Source organism: Ctenopharyngodon idella, chromosome 22 (genome assembly GCF_019924925.1).
Source record: "Ctenopharyngodon idella isolate HZGC_01 chromosome 22, HZGC01, whole genome shotgun sequence".
Lineage (NCBI taxonomy): Eukaryota > Metazoa > Chordata > Actinopteri > Cypriniformes > Xenocyprididae > Ctenopharyngodon > Ctenopharyngodon idella.
Window position 1 is genome coordinate 7,000,001 of NC_067241.1, and position 16,270 is coordinate 7,016,270.

The 16,270-nt window shown below is 35.3% G+C and overlaps 1 protein-coding gene across 2 annotated transcripts in view; it reads left to right on the forward strand.

Annotated features, from left to right (window-relative positions):
• Positions 1-16,270, forward strand: part of ephb2a (eph receptor B2a) — a 70,769-nt gene that overhangs the window by 49,436 nt on the left and 5,063 nt on the right. The window contains exons 6-15 of one of the 2 annotated variants that reach the window (XM_051880483.1): positions 7,425-7,549; positions 7,853-8,015; positions 9,513-9,621; positions 9,751-9,815; positions 11,544-11,666; positions 11,988-12,235; positions 13,477-13,692; positions 13,801-13,950; positions 14,193-14,386; positions 16,115-16,270. In XM_051880483.1, coding sequence (XP_051736443.1) covers positions 7,425-7,549; positions 7,853-8,015; positions 9,513-9,621; positions 9,751-9,815; positions 11,544-11,666; positions 11,988-12,235; positions 13,477-13,692; positions 13,801-13,950; positions 14,193-14,386; positions 16,115-16,270 — 1,549 coding nt within the window. The remainder of the gene's footprint in view (positions 1-7,424; positions 7,550-7,852; positions 8,016-9,512; positions 9,622-9,750; positions 9,816-11,543; positions 11,667-11,987; positions 12,236-13,476; positions 13,693-13,800; positions 13,951-14,192; positions 14,387-16,114) is intronic. The other variant, XM_051880484.1, reaches the window with a different exon arrangement.

Genomic DNA, 16,270 nt, shown 5'->3' on the forward strand with positions numbered 1-16,270 from the left:
AACAGCAGTAGTAGACTGTAAAGTAGCTAAATATTTAAATGTGTAAAGACGTATTTATATTTTATATTATTAATACAGTAAATATACATGTATAAAACTATATATTTAATATAATTATTGCTATTTTATTATACTTAATATATTTATTAAAAAATATAATAAAATTAATTAAAAATATACATATATACATATGTATATTTTAAATTAATTTCAATAATATATTTTGATAGTCTCTATTTATAATAATCTAGTGTGAAACAGTAATACTTTCAAATTGTGGTAAATTTTAAAGGGATCATGAACTGTGTTGTTTTATTGTTTTATAATGTAAAACAACTTATAATGTTAGGATGCTTTTTACATCAAAAAGAGTCATAATTTAGAAATAAAAGGCATTTTTCCTACCCTGATTTTAGCCCTCTTATAAACTCGCGCTGTTCTTTGATTGCTTTCTATATATAATTTAATCACCAATTAAATAACAGATTATTTTCAACTTAGTACTTGTCATGTTTGGTTTGATTAAAAGAACCCTGGTGCGATTGCTCTGTTAGTGTGGTTCATTTGAACATATGTGAATGCTGCCATCCAAACCCTGGTGCGCAACAAACAAGCGGACCGAGACCGCTGAAAAGATGGGTCTCGGTCCGCTTCCAAACGAACTCTGGTGCGGTTCGAATGATATATGAACGCAACATGGACCAAAGACATGTAAACGAACCAAAAACAAGAAGATGAGACCCTAAAAAGGATAGAATCCTCACGCATATCGTTTTTTTCTCGTCATAGTCGCGAGTTTGCTCATCACAGGCATCAGACGCGCGTCACCACGCAGCAGAATGTTTGTGTGTGACGGAGGGATTCTGCCACTGTTTGAGTTCTTTACACATTTTATAAGCTCTTCACAAGTTCCCAGCTGGCCAAAATACCATCATATGCAGGCTGCGCACACACAACAAGCGCATTTATACATACAGCATTGTTTTGGATGTTTGGTAAGTTCCATCTCAAAATAGTCAATACGTCATAAAATCCGACCAATCAGGTTGTGAACGTATCCCTATGCCATTAGGTTCAGTATCTTTTGGTTCGGTGATAAAATTGCCAATCTGAACGCTAATTGGACCAGGACTAAATGTTATTTTTTCTTTCTTTTCTTTGGTTCATTTGGTTCGGACCAAATGAACCAAACGAACCGAACTACGCACCCTGTGAACGCACCCTAAGAGAAACACAGTGAAGTTGACCATTTAGTCACTGCTTTGATTTACTGACACATAAACAAAGAACATCTGACTGTGCATGAATTATTACATATCAGATCAGGCATTAGAATTAACACTTACTTGCATGTTGTTGCATTACTGTCGAGTCCATATCGTCAAAGTCTGTTTGCAAATCCGAAATGCGATTGATTTACCAAAGAATCCACAGTGAAATGAACTGAGTACAAATAAATAATGCTCAACTGAGACATTCACAATCACATTAAAGGTGCAATATGTAAGATTTTTGTAGTAAAATATCCAAAAACCACTAGACCAGTGTTATATATTTTGTTCACTTGAGTACTTACAATATCCCAAATGTTTCCAACTATTTGTAAATCGTGAGAAAATTGCAATTTCAACCAAGGCTCCGGAACGTGTGAGGAGTCGCCTGTCAATTGCGTCATACCCGCGTTACCCTCGGTTTCCGGTTTTATTTTGTAGAAACCATGGAAACACCAAAGACGCTTTAATATATTACATGTTTTAATAGACAAGGGAACAACTGTTTTGATATATTTATAGACAGAAAACTAATTGTTGTTATATAGCTCAACACGTTTAGTCTTACTGTTTAAATCTAATTTTCTTGATTTTTTTTTTGGTTTTTTTGAGTACCATGCTTTACCATGCCTCAGAGAAAAACACTATTTTGTGAAGTGGCTAACATAGCATAATCAGATGCAGCTTTATTTTTAGTAACAGTAATACAGCATTTTCTCCATCATACAATATGTTTTAAAATTAATTGCATGCCATTTATCAACACAAGCCTTTAATATAATATTCTAAAATCGATCTAACTTACTGCAGTGTGCAACAAGTGTCTCACAGCAGCCGCCGAGCGAACTCACTAACACGCCAGTGGGCGGGACTAACATTGCAATGATGAAGTAGGCGTTGATTTCTTCTGCGGAGGCGGTGTTTTACCTATCTATGGGCACATTCCGGGATGAGTCGTTTGCTCTGCCTGGTGTCAATAAAAGCTTTTATTGGACCAACAAGGAAGTTTTCAGTTCTGAAACTTACAGGATATTCTTATAATACAATGACCTCTTATATATCAAAAGCTCAAGGAAAAGTTGCTTTCTCAATTCATGACCCCTGTAACTTAGTTTATCTATTTATTACATTTTTAACCTCTCTGCTGACCCCCTATAGCACCCCTCTTTCAGCCCCCTGGGGGTCCTAATCCAAAATTATCTTGTGATCTACATTTATCTATTGTCATCTTTATATCCCTGCTGATTTTGAAAATATGTTGTATTGCACATTTTGTAGTCACACTAGTATCTCTGTGAATCTCACTATTCATGTTGCCCAGTTTTTTCCCCCTGCTGCTTGAAGTATTATAGGACTTCATCATGAAACTGATGTGTTTGCATCTTTTAATCTTCACCTGATCAGGTTTCTCATGTTCCATCAATTTTATCAGAGAACTGAAAGCTAGTCCACAACACTCATATTGCTCTGTACAGGGATTTTAAATGTCAGTCAAAAAGAGCCAGTTCAAAAGGAACATAATAGTGTTTAATAGAGCATTTTAATGAGAGCCGTGCCCCCGGCTGTGCTGCAGTGAACTCGCTGGCCCTATCACTGGAGGCTGGGGCTCCACCGGTGTGCCTGTCAGTCCACATTACCGCTTCACTGCTGCCATTAAAAGACAAAAATCCACCTCACACCACCCGCGTCCCCCAAACACAGAGAGAGGGACAATGCCAGGACCGGCTGCTCAGCCAGAGCCTAAGTGTGAGCTCAACAGCAACGGGTTTACATGCACTCAGGAACTATAAACGTCCTCCCATGCTCAGGGATTTATTAATAATGTTTCTCTGAAAAACTTACAGTACAAGATAATGTTTTTTATATAAGTCATAATGTGCAAATCAAGTTAGGAAGGGTCCTAAAAGTAAATAAGTGAAAACAGTATAAGAAAATTATTACTTTTGAAAAAAAGTTTGATTTTTAGATTTAGCCTCAGGGAAGGAATTTTTAAGAATATAAAAAACATGTTTCTTGATACCATAAGAACCTCCATTTTGGAAACATTAGGCTTGTAGGTATTCCCATTAATGTTTTCAAGTCTTTGATACATTGTTTTAAGCTGTGATCAACTAGGAAATTGCTTTGTCAGTTGCCACAGTGGAAATTCTTGTGGAGAAAAGAATTATTCTGAGATCCATTTCAGATGGAAATGCTCGTAATCGGTTCCTCTTATTCTCCTCCAGAATACCGCAAGGACATATGAATTTATGTTTTTTAACTGCGAGGGTACTACTTGTATTTCTCATAAATTGCAGTCAAAGAGAGCAGCGGAATGATGAAGTACCACTTACTGCAGACTCTTTGGAAAACCGATCATCTCATCAAACCAAGAGAACTTATTTTCATATATTATGACTTGCACTATTTTATAGGCACATACCTGTGGGGGATTCTCTCCAGACGTTCTGGGGTTTCTTCAACTTTAGAAAACTGCATTTCCTTTGAAACATTGTAGTGTTGTGTTTTTTTTTTTTTTTTTTTTTTAATAAAGAAATGAATACTTTTATTTAACAAGTATTATTTAATACAATATTTATTAAAGTTAGTTAGTTAATACAAATACAGTCGTTCATTGTTTGTTCACAGTGCATTAAAAAATGTTAACAAATACAACTTTTGGTTTTAATAATGTATTAGTAAATGTTGAAAGTAACATTAACTAAGATTAATAAATGCTGTAGAAGTACGGTTCATTCTTAGTTCATGTTAACTGAAGTAGGTAACTAATGAAACCTTATTGTAAAGTGTTAACAAATGTTTCTTGAGCACAAAATCAGCATATTAGAATCATTTCTGAAGGATCATGTGACACTGAAGACTGGAGTAACGATGCTGAAAATTCAGCTTTGCCATCACAGGAATAAATTACATTTTAAAATACAGTTACACAAATTGAAATAGAAAAAAAAAAAAACAGAAAAAATAAATAAAATAGAAAATGGTTATTTCAAATTGTAATAATGTTTCACAATATTACTGTTTTTACAGTATTTTTTGATTAAATAAATATATGAGCATTAAAGACTTCTTTAAAAACTTTTTATTTTCTATACATTTTCAGGATCTTGCTAGTAAATTTTAACCAAAGTCAATCATATCTCTTTTATAAGCGTACCAATGACAGTTCACCAAAAAAAAAAAGTAAAGTTCGGTCATCATTTTCTGATCTTCATATTGTTTAAAACAACTTTCTCTCTTCCACAGAACAATAAAGAAGAAATCTTGAAGAATATTCATACTGTTCAGTAAACTGACTGGTGACCAGGGGCTCCAAAAAAAAGAGCCAAAAAAACCAACCAAACAAACAAACAAACAAAAACATAAAAGCACCATAAAAGTGGTCCGTACAACTTGTGCACTACATTCCAAGTCTTCTGAAACCATATGGTAGTTTGTGTGAAGGAAAGACTGAAATTTAATTTGTAATATTGCTGGTCACCATTCACTTTCATTGCATGAAAAAGAGCAGCTTGAACATTCCTCTAAACTTCTATTTTTTTGTATTTCGCTAAAGAAAAAAAGATATGCCAGTTTCAAAAGACGTGAGGGTGAGTAAATGATGACAGTTTGACTGGCTTGTCTTTAATAATGCCCCAGATTGCGGTCCTGTCATCAGCATTTTTTGCAAATTATGGGGGTTAAAAAGTTACATGCGTCTGAGGAATTGAATTTTGTGATTGTTTGAAATGGTTCGTCTTCCTATTTAGAGTGCTAGTCTAATCACATCTGTCTTTCCTAGTGTTGTTTGGATGAATCTCTCCAAAATACACAACGGCACGCTCAACTTCTCAACAATCCCATCCTCCTCACACACCATCCCACCATTCAGTGCAGTAAATCAAGACACTGGGACTGTTCTGCCCATCGAAACTAGCTCATGGAAAAACACTTAATCAAAGCTCAGGATCGAAGTTTACAGAGAAACTAAATAGCACAAGACATATTTTTTACACAGCATTGTGTGCTTAATATTCCTGATCTCTGATCGGCAACAGAGAACACATAACAACCTGAGGCCTCGAACTCTCAAAGCAATCAACCATCAACTTTATGCCAACTATAAATACAACGTATAAAACGTCTTTCTTTGGGCTTAACAGCATTAATTACACTGAGATGGCACATGTGAAAGAGTATCAGTATCATTTATTTGACCAATTTATTTTGAAAATGATTAAAATCAATGGTCTTAAAACGCTGAGATATTGTCTTACCTATTATATTTTATCACGCATGTCTGGGGAATCAGTATTTGGCATATAAACAAAATAATTTTCCTCCCTACAAACCCAAGCACGCATGCCAGGAGCAACCTTCATGTACAAGGCATCGATTGGCTTTAAGGCACTGTGATTTGTTTGATCTTTAAACCATGAGTGCAGTTTTACCAGCAGCCATAGTGTTTGCCAGCTTTCACGCTTGTCTTTTTGCTTCTTCAAGCTTGTAAATGATAATGAAGTGTTACATGGGCTTCCAGAGTCTTTCTTTCCAGTTAGTAGTCAGCCTGAAGCTGCAGTTGATATAATGGCTCCTCTATATCAAAAACGACACAGGTGCCAGGGAACTGTGAGTGCTACGCAGAGGCCAGTTAGCATTTGAGCTCTAGCTCCAGAACTATAGACATTATAGCTGATCTTTGTTGGAAATGGTGTTGTGCTTAGGGAGAATTTTATATGCTGTTGCGGTGCTTTCCAGAATTCAAAAGTAGTGAACTCCCTTCATTCATTATCTAAACTTAGGGTTTTCAACCAGAGGTCCATGAAGGTACTCCAGGGGTTCTGTTGAAGATGAACACAACCGTTCAAAAGTTTAGGGTCGATATGATTTTTTAAAAATGTTTTTGAAAGAAGTCTCTTATGCTCACCAACACTGTAAACCCGAATAAGTTGGTAAAACTCAATAAAATTTGAGGTAATCAGTTACATCAATGTTTTTAAGTTACGAAAGATTTCAGTTTTGTACCCATATATTTTAATTGCTCTTAACTTTATTCTCCCTTTCGAGTGTCAGGGCAAAGCATGCTGGGAAATAGAAATCTCAGACCAGTTTCAGGTAAATTTGTCTAAATTAAAAGAAACAAGTTCATAAAACTCAAAACAATGAAACAATTACTTAAAATGTGTCAGTTTCGTGAACTCAAAAGAAAAAGAAAGTTCTAAAAACTCATAAAAGTTAATTTGATTCAAGTAATTTGTTTAATTTGAGCTTGCCCGACTCAAACCAATTTATTATTTTGAGTGTTAGGGTTTACAGTAAATGCTGCATTTATTTGACTAAAACAGTAAAAGCACTACAATTGTGAAATATTATTACAATTATTTAAAATATTTTACATTTTAAAGTACAATTGAACTGTTTTCTATTTTAATGTACAGAATTTAAAAATATAATTTATTTCTGTGATGGCAAAGCTGAATTTTTTGCATCATTACAGAATTTAAAAATGTACAGAATTTAAAAAATATAATTTATTTCTGTGATGACAAAGCTGAATTTTTTGCATCATTACTCCAGTCTTCAGTGTCACATGATCCTTCAGAAATCATTCTAATATGCTGATTTGCTGCTCAAGGAATATTTCTTATTATTATCAATGTAAAACAGATGCTGCTTAATATTTCTGATGAAACTGGTTTTGTTTTTAGGATTTTGAGTAGAAAGTTCAAAATAACAGCATTAATTTAAAATAGAAATCTTTTTGTTTTAGAAAAATATTAGTGTCACTTTTGATCAATTTAATGCATCCTTGCTGAATAAAAGTATTAATTTCTTTAAAAAAAAAAAGTTCTTGCTGACATACTATATAAAACATATCGAAGACATATTTTCATGATTCATTTTAAGTAACTTTCTAAATGATCTATTAAGGATTATACGGTGTACCAATTTTAATGTTCTTAATGAAAGTCGTTATAAATTTACAAAAGGTCCTTGGTTTGGCTGAGATCCTATGGTGATATAAATACAGTCAGGATTGAGAACCACTCTAATGTAATCTTTATTATGAGTTCATTCTTCATGAAAAGATTCTCAGGTGAACTCTTACACTTTATGTATCCAGCTACATATAATTTCTCATTTGTTTCCTTTGTTTCATCATCCTCTCCACAGCTCCATCTGCTGTGTCAATCATGCATCAGGTCAGTCGAGCTGTGGACAGTATCACGTTGTCCTGGTCCCAGCCAGACCAGCCCAATGGAGTCATTCTGGACTACGAGCTGCAATATTATGAGAAGGTAATAAGTCGTCACATTCTAACATACTGAAAATGATCCTCTTCTCTCAAAAAAATAAAACATTCAATGAACTTAAACTGAGGTGAACTTCAAAGCAATAAGCCTTTTCAACAACAACAATTACTTTGGGATTTATTGGTTCTGTACTTGTTCAAGCTTAAATTAATTTAGTTCATTTAGACTGTTAGATTCATTGACTTTCTTCAAAAATGTGCACCATTTTATAATAATGTAGTAACGGTAATGTAGATTTCTATATGGCTTTTATTTTGTGATGATCTCTGATCTTTGGTCCAAATCTAGAATATGGCTGAGTCAAACTCCTCTCTGCTGCGGAGTCAGACTAATACAGCAGTTATCCGGGGCCTAAAGCAGGGGACCATCTACGTGTTCCAGGTACGGGCCCGAACAGTGGCGGGCTTTGGACGTTTCAGTGGGAAGATGTACTTCCAAACAATGACTGAAGGTACTGGACTTTAACAGATTTTTGAAACTAGACATTTTTTTGTTTTGCTGTCCTAAATAATAGTCTGATTATTTCTGTACAAGTCCATGAAAATGTCAACAGTTAATATGGTGCCTCAGTCTGGGAAATACTGCTTTCCTGTCTCTGAAATGACATTAACCTTAGTCAGTTGGAGGACAACTTTAGATCTGTGTGCCAATGGCAGAGCCAGAATCATGAGCCAGTGGCCAAGCCATCACAGCATGCTGTTTATTTCCAATACCAACTCAAGAAAATGGAAACATTCATGAAAAATTTGACAGCAAGGTTGCACTTTGCTACTTAGAAACACATTTATTTGTTTTGTGGGCATTAGAAGATTTTCTGGCATGTCCAGAGCTGGCGCCAGGACACACAAACTGGGGTGGGCATTCTTAATTCTTGAGGGGGGGTGAAAGATGTTACGCTTTTATTTCGTATTCCCGCCATGTTAGTTTGCACCGCAATTCAGAGAATCAGATCTGTTGGATATACATCACATAAATTCATCCACTTCTCCCAAAATACATAAAAGTAAGTGGCTGATGAACTGGGAGAAGAATAGAGTAAACTGTATAGTTACCTATACAATGTGTATCTGATATGAATAAAATAATTGAAAGGATTGCTGCTTCTATAGAAATCAGTTTGTATTTATACATGTATACTATACATGTTTTTTTTGCTAGTACTTACGTGCATTTAAATGTCTGAAACCTAAAATAAACATAATGTGGTTGAAAACACTGAATAGTTGATATATGAAAAGCGCTGAGCGTGTCCGTCTCTGGCTCAGCGCCAGCCAAAGCGCAAAAGCACATTTAAATTTAGCAGTTGATAACGTGATGCACTGGTGTGATCATATATGGCAACTGAGGGGGCATAAATCAGAAATCAGATCTGAGGGGGCAAAAGGGGCATTGCAACCTTTTGTGCTCCTTTTCATGTATGACAAAATCCAGAAACTGACTGTTGACACATATAAGATGTGTTGACAGTTGATAGTTGAAGATGATTTAACAGCTTAAGAATGTTTAGATCATGTGACACTGAAGACTGGAGTAATGATGCTGAAAATTACATTTTAAAATTGAAAACAGTTTTAAATTGTTATATTTCAAAATATCACTGTTTTTGCTGTATTTCTGATCAAATAAATGCAGCCTTGGTGGGCATAAGAGACTTAATCTTACCAACCCCAAACATTTTGCATGTGTATCTTGATTTTTTGCCAACATTTAGATGAATACCTCTGAATTTCAAATGTTAATCTTCATATTTAAAGTGTTAGACCTAAAATTTACTTGGTTAAAGCAGGGGAAATTACAGTGTTTCCTGCAGGTCTGCTGAAACCTCCAAGCAGATTGTGTTTGTATGTTTTATTTATTTTATTTTTTTTAAATAAATGTTATAGGCTTTTGTGATTTAAAAATCTTCCTAACTGATCTGATTTTGTGTCTGCCATGTGTACATCTGAAGAGGAGTATAACTCCAGCCTGCAAGAGAAACTGCCCCTCATTATTGGCTCTGCTGCTGCTGGTGTTGTTTTTCTCATCGCTGTGGTTGTGCTCATTATCGTCTGTAATCGGTGAGTCTGTTGGTAATCATGATCTGGAATAAATTAAAACTGAACAGTTTTATATACTTTCTCTCATAAACTAAGTGCTTGACAGTTTTTCTTCTGACTTCTCTTCTTTTTCTGTTGGGGTCTCATCAGGAGAGGCAGCGAAAGGACAGAGTCTGAATACACTGACAAGCTGCAGCATTACACCAGCGGCCACAGTGAGTAAACCATTCAGACATATATGGAATATTTCATTTGTGCTTATAATATTTACTTGATTTTTTTTAAACAAGACTCAAATCATTAAATGAAAACAGCAGACTGCTGCACAGCACACATAAACATTGAAACCACAGCACAATTTTATTTACAATTTGAAGATCTTTACCACACAATCCCACATTATGAACTGCAGTGTATTGGAATGTGTCCATATGATATTGGTAAAATGAGCACTTAAAGGTGCAATATGTAAGATTTTCTGTCCGCTAGAGGTCGCTAGAGGCCTATTCAAAACAAAGGCGTAGCTTGATGACGCCAAGTTTGAGCGTGGAATCTTGGGACATGTGGTCTTCACCTCACAGCCGGTGGAAAAGAATTGGGATAGGACTCTGGAACAAATCATGTTCATGGATGCGATTATTAACGTTACTGTAGTATAAAGCAGAGCAGGACCGAGTGTTGTGGGAGCTGAACGAGGCCGCTGAAGCGATTGCGCAACACACTCCGCGAGCAGCGGAACTTTTATTATGCCACAGTCGCCGGCGCTGCTGCCGCTTTTCCGGTCATGAGTATGAGGTAACACAGCTCTGTTTATCATATTAGATACATTTGAGTGTGTTGAAAATGCTATAACGTTACTCTGTGCGTTCGCTCGGTGGCTGCTGTGAGACACTGTTGCACACTGCAGTAAACTAGATCGATTTTATAATATCAAATTAAATGCTGGATGGCTTGTGTTGATAAATGGCATGCAATTAATTTTAAAACGTATTGTATGATGGAGAAAATGCTGTATTACTGTTACTAAAAATAAAGCTGCATCTGATTATGCTATGTTAGCTACTTCACAAAATAGTGTTTTTCTCTGAGGCATGGCAAAGCATGGTACTCACAAAAAATTAAGAAAATTAGATTTAAACCGTAAGACTAAACGTGTTGAGCTATATAACAACAATTAGTTTTCTGTCTTTAAATATATCAAAAGAGTTAAATATTAAATTATATATATTAAAACATGTAAATATTAAAGCGTCTTTGGTGTTTCCATGATTTCTACGAAGTAAAACCGGAAACCGAGGGTAACGCAGGTATGACACAATTGACAGGCGACTCCTCACACGTCCCGGAGCCTTGGTTAAAATTGCAATTTTCTCACGATTTACAAATAGTTGGAAACATTTGGGATATTTTGAGTACTCAAGTGAACAAAATATATAACACTGGCCAAAATTCTTACATATTGCACCTTTAAGCTAGTTGACTCAGCATATACATGCAGAAACCATCATTAATTTGTGCTTCATGTCCTCTCCTAGAGTGCTTGCATGCTCCCACTTTATTATTTAGCTTGTTTGCCATATGAGTCAGTGTCATATTGTATTGATGGGTATTACAATATTCACATATAATTTAATTGTTATTTATATAATTTAAATAAACATATCTGATTCTTGAGATAAGGAACAAAACAGGCTACAGCAGTGGAAAAAATTTTTTATTTTAAAATAAATTCATTTTAAAAGTCAATGAATACTGGTATATTTATAATTTTGTGACATCATGGTTGTGAAAACAAGCACATAATGTAATGTAATATAATATAATAATATTTCCAAACTAATTTTGTCCCACCCCATCTCTCAAGAATCATTGAAATATAATTATTACAATATATGCCATATATTTCTGTTGAATACGCTGCAGCTCCTGTTTCTTTTTCCAAGTGTCTCCAGGAATGAAGATCTACATTGATCCTTTCACATATGAGGATCCCAATGAGGCAGTGCGTGAGTTTGCCAAAGAAATAGACGTGACCTGTGTGAAAATCGAGCAAGTCATTGGTGCAGGTGAATGTCACCGTTCACATCAATTAGGAAAATTTTAATATGCCTGAATTGCATAGAGTGCTAATTTGCAGTCTAACCAACATTTTTGCATCTCATCTAGATAGTCGACTGCTTATAAGCAAATCAGCCGTTAATTAGAAAGCAGCTGCAATCTAGCAAAAGCCTGGAGCTCTTGATGTGTTTGCACCTTTAATTATTGTTAAAAGAGCAACAATGTTTTAGTAAACCAGGCTGCTAATTTAATTATTTTCATCTGATTGAATTTTATGTTGCATTTCCTGAGGTGTAATCAACTGGTCTATATATGGAATAACTTTCTAGGTGAGTTTGGAGAGGTATGTAGTGGTAATCTCAGGCTTCCTGGAAAGAGGGAGATTCTGGTGGCCATCAAGACTCTGAAATCAGGCTACACTGAGAAGCAGCGGCGGGACTTCCTGAGCGAAGCCAGCATCATGGGGCAGTTCGACCATCCCAACATCATCCACCTGGAGGGAGTGGTGACCAAGAGTACTCCAGTAATGATCATCACTGAATTCATGGAGAACGGATCACTGGACTCCTTCCTTCGGGTAAGTTTCGATGTTGATGCAAGAAAATAACTGCAACATTAAAAGTGCACTTAAGTTTTGTAAGTTAAATTTTGACTTATTGACACCTAGTGGTGTGGATGCATTATCACACAAAAAAAAAAGTTTTTAGCTACCGATGCCATTTTAAAAACGCTCTATTCACAGTTAGCCGTTGATGTTTTTTTTGTTCAACAAGTGAATTCGGCTAGTCATGTGATCTCAACATGGCCGCCACCATGATGTAACCCGCTCTATGTAGAAATAAAATAGCTTGTATTTTATTGTACATTTACTCTTTTTTTTTTTCCCAAAAGAAATATTTACAATACCATTCAAAAGTAAGATTTTGAAAGAAGGCTGCATTTATTTAATTTAAATACAGTAAAAACAGTAATAGGAAATGTTTAATTTAATTTAATTTATTTTAAATAACTGTTTTCTATTTGAATATATTTTATAATATAATTTATTCCTGTAAGGTCAAAGCTTAGTTTTCAGCAGCCATTACTCCAGTCTTCAGTATCACATGATTCTTCAGAAATCATTCTAATATGCTGATTGGGTGCTCAAGAAACATTTGAAATAGATTTTTTTTGTAATATTATAAATTGCTTTACTGTCACATTTGATCAATTTGATGTTTCTTAGCTAAATATACATTTACTGACCCCAAACTTTTCAATGGTGTTGTATTTTTTTGTGCTTTAATTTTTTATTCCAAAAAAATCATAAGTGCCCCTTTTGGGCAGCATGTGCCATTTTTATTATGATAACCTGCAATAATCACACATTTCTAGAGTTTTTTTTTCCCCCTTATCTAAATTATTTACAAGCCACATTTGTTTTTGAATTCTATACATTTAGATTTATTGCATCTAAATAAAAAAAAAAAAAAGATATTTTTGCCTACATGTACACATTTCCCAAAAATCTATTCAGTTCAGCTTTTTATCTCACAATGTGTGACAGCTTTGTCCTTGTGCTGCTTTTAAATGACCCAGGATCCCACTGGGCAGGGCCCAGATGTGTCTGCCGAGAGGCACAGCTGGACTGAAGTCTAGATGTTTTGTCACAAGATTATGACACAAGCTCACAGAACAAAGAAGTTTTGCTAGAAAGACTGATTTTATAATGCCTTTCTTTCTTAATGTAGAAAAGAAATATATGTGCATCCTTATACACATAATTTTAATATATAGTATTTTAATATTTTTCATATGTTTCTCTGTATGTCCTCTTAGCAAAATGATGGCCAGTTCACTGTCATTCAGTTGGTCGGCATGTTGCGTGGCATTGCAGCTGGCATGAAATACCTCTGTGACATGAACTACGTACATCGCGATCTGGCTGCCCGCAACATACTGGTCAACAGCAATTTAGTCTGCAAAGTATCTGACTTTGGGCTTTCTCGCTTTCTGGAAGATGACACGTCAGATCCTACATACACAAGTGCCCTGGTGAGTGTGTGTTCAGTGGGTCATATGGCCTGATGCAATGTGGCAACACCTAATATTTCATGCTAACGCATTGTGTTCAGTTCCTAACTAAATTCAGTGTCCACACAGGGAGGGAAAATTCCAATACGATGGACTGCTCCCGAGGCCATTCAATATAGGAAGTTCACATCCTCGAGTGATGTGTGGAGCTATGGGATCGTAATGTGGGAAGTCATGTCCTATGGAGAGCGACCGTACTGGGACATGAGCAATCAAGATGTATGGAATCAATTCTTATATGATTACATGGTCATATTGATGATTATAGATGATAGTTTTCATCAAGCTACTGTACATTCACGAAGAGCTGGATAAGGATGTCCCCTAGTGGACAAATGATGTCATGAAACAATAACTGCAAGTGCATTTAAGAACATATGTATAAATGTGTTTGTTTAGAATGATTTTGTGAGGTTTCTGATGTATTCTTTATTTAGTCATTTCTTCTCCCATCCCCCCAGGTAATAAATGCAATCGAGCAGGATTATAGGTTACCTCCTCCTATGGACTGTCCAAATGCACTTCACCAACTAATGTTGGACTGCTGGCAGAAGGACAGAAACAACCGTCCGAAATTCAGTCAGATTGTCAACACTCTGGATAAGATGATACGTAATCCTGGCAGCCTGAAGGCCACCACCCCTCTCTCTTCAGGGTAAGAGATTTTATTTTGGGTCAACACAGGCTTGAAGGGGACAGCAAGCACTGAGTACTGAATTGTATTCAATTCATTAGTCTGTGTAAAAAAGAAAAGAAAACCCCAATATTATTAGAATTCAGTATCCTTAGCACTGGTATTAGTCTGAACTTTATAATTAGAATTCAGAAAAATCTCCATCTAGTTTTAAATTACTCTATTTTGAAGTGATTTTTGCCTAATTTTCATCTTAAAGAGATGTTTTTTTCTATATTTTATACACAAGTTTATAAACTTATATATAGGCAAACAAAGTTATACTGTAAACAGTGTAGGGGCCATGTAACGTGAATGTTTAAAGTGAGAGTCATATGACTATGGGAAGAAGGGGAGTGTCATTAATTATGTGGGGTTAAAGGGATAATTCACTCAAAAATGAAAATTCTGTCATCTTTAATTCACCCTCAAGTTGTTCCAAACCTGTACATTTCTTTGTTCTGATGTACACAATAGAAGATATTCGGAAGATATTTTTTAACCAAGCAGATCTCACCTCCCATTGACTCCCATAGTAGGAAAAAAACACTGTTGTAGTCAATGGGAGGCGAGATCTGCTTGGTTACCAACATTCTTTTGAAACAACTTGAGGGTGAGTAAATGATGACAGAATTTTCATTTTTGGGTGGACTATCCCTTTAAAAGGCCCTAACCACACCCCTCACCCCCACACAATGATAAATCAGATCACCACACCACTCATACCTCCCCCCATTCCCCCAAAACAATATTTTGGAGCATCGGAGAGCCTTTAGACAGGTCCGTGTCCAGGGTACGACCACGTCATAATCCGTCCCTAGTCAGAACTTGCAAGAAATGCTTTTCAGTGGATTACAAATAAAATTCTAAACGTCAAAACGTTGTTTTGGTGAGATGGTTTGGTTTGTTTTCATTGTGCCAGTACAAACAGGTTCAAGGATTGGTCATGATTGGTCCATAAAAGACACCTATATCTCAGAGAAGGCCTGATTTTTATTTTACTTTTTTTTTTATTTATTTTTTTATGTACACTATTGTTTAAAAATTTGTGGGTCAATACAATTTTTATTTGTAAATAAATAATTTTATTCAAGGATTTATTAAATTTATCAAAAAGGACAGTAAAGACATTTATAATGTTACAAAAGATTTCTATTTCAAATAAATGCTGAACTTCAAATAACCCTGAATAAAAATGTAGCACGGTCTCCACAAAAAATACTAAGTACACAACTGTTTTCAACATTGATTATAATAATAAAAAATGTATCTTGAGCACCAAATCACCATATTAGAATGATTTCTGAAGGATCATGTGACACTGAAGAGTAATGATGCTGAAAATTCAGATTTACCATTGCAGGAATAAATTACATTTTAAAATATATTAAAATAGAAAACAGTTATTTTAAAATGTAATAATATTTCACAATATTACTGTTTTTACTGTATTTTTATCAAATAAATGCAGCCTTGGTGATCAGAAGAGTCTTCTTTCAAAAACATTACAAAATCTTACAGACTCCACATTTTTGAACGGTAGTGCATGTTATTATGAATTATGCATTGTAGTGTGTCATTTTTAATTCCTTCAACTAGGTCAAATGGTCTGAGATACTTTATTTTGAATTTTGAAGAATACACTTTTTTTTAAATGCACGTTATGCGAGTTCCTATCCCAGTGATGTTGATTCTGTTTGTGTTTTACAGCGTACATCTACCTCTGCTGGACCGCAGCACACCAGACTTCTCCAGCTTCAGCACAGTGGATGAATGGCTGGATGCCATCAAAATGGGCCAGTACAAGGAGAACTTTGCCAATGAAGACCTCACTACCTTTGAAGCCGTGTCTCAAATGACTATGGA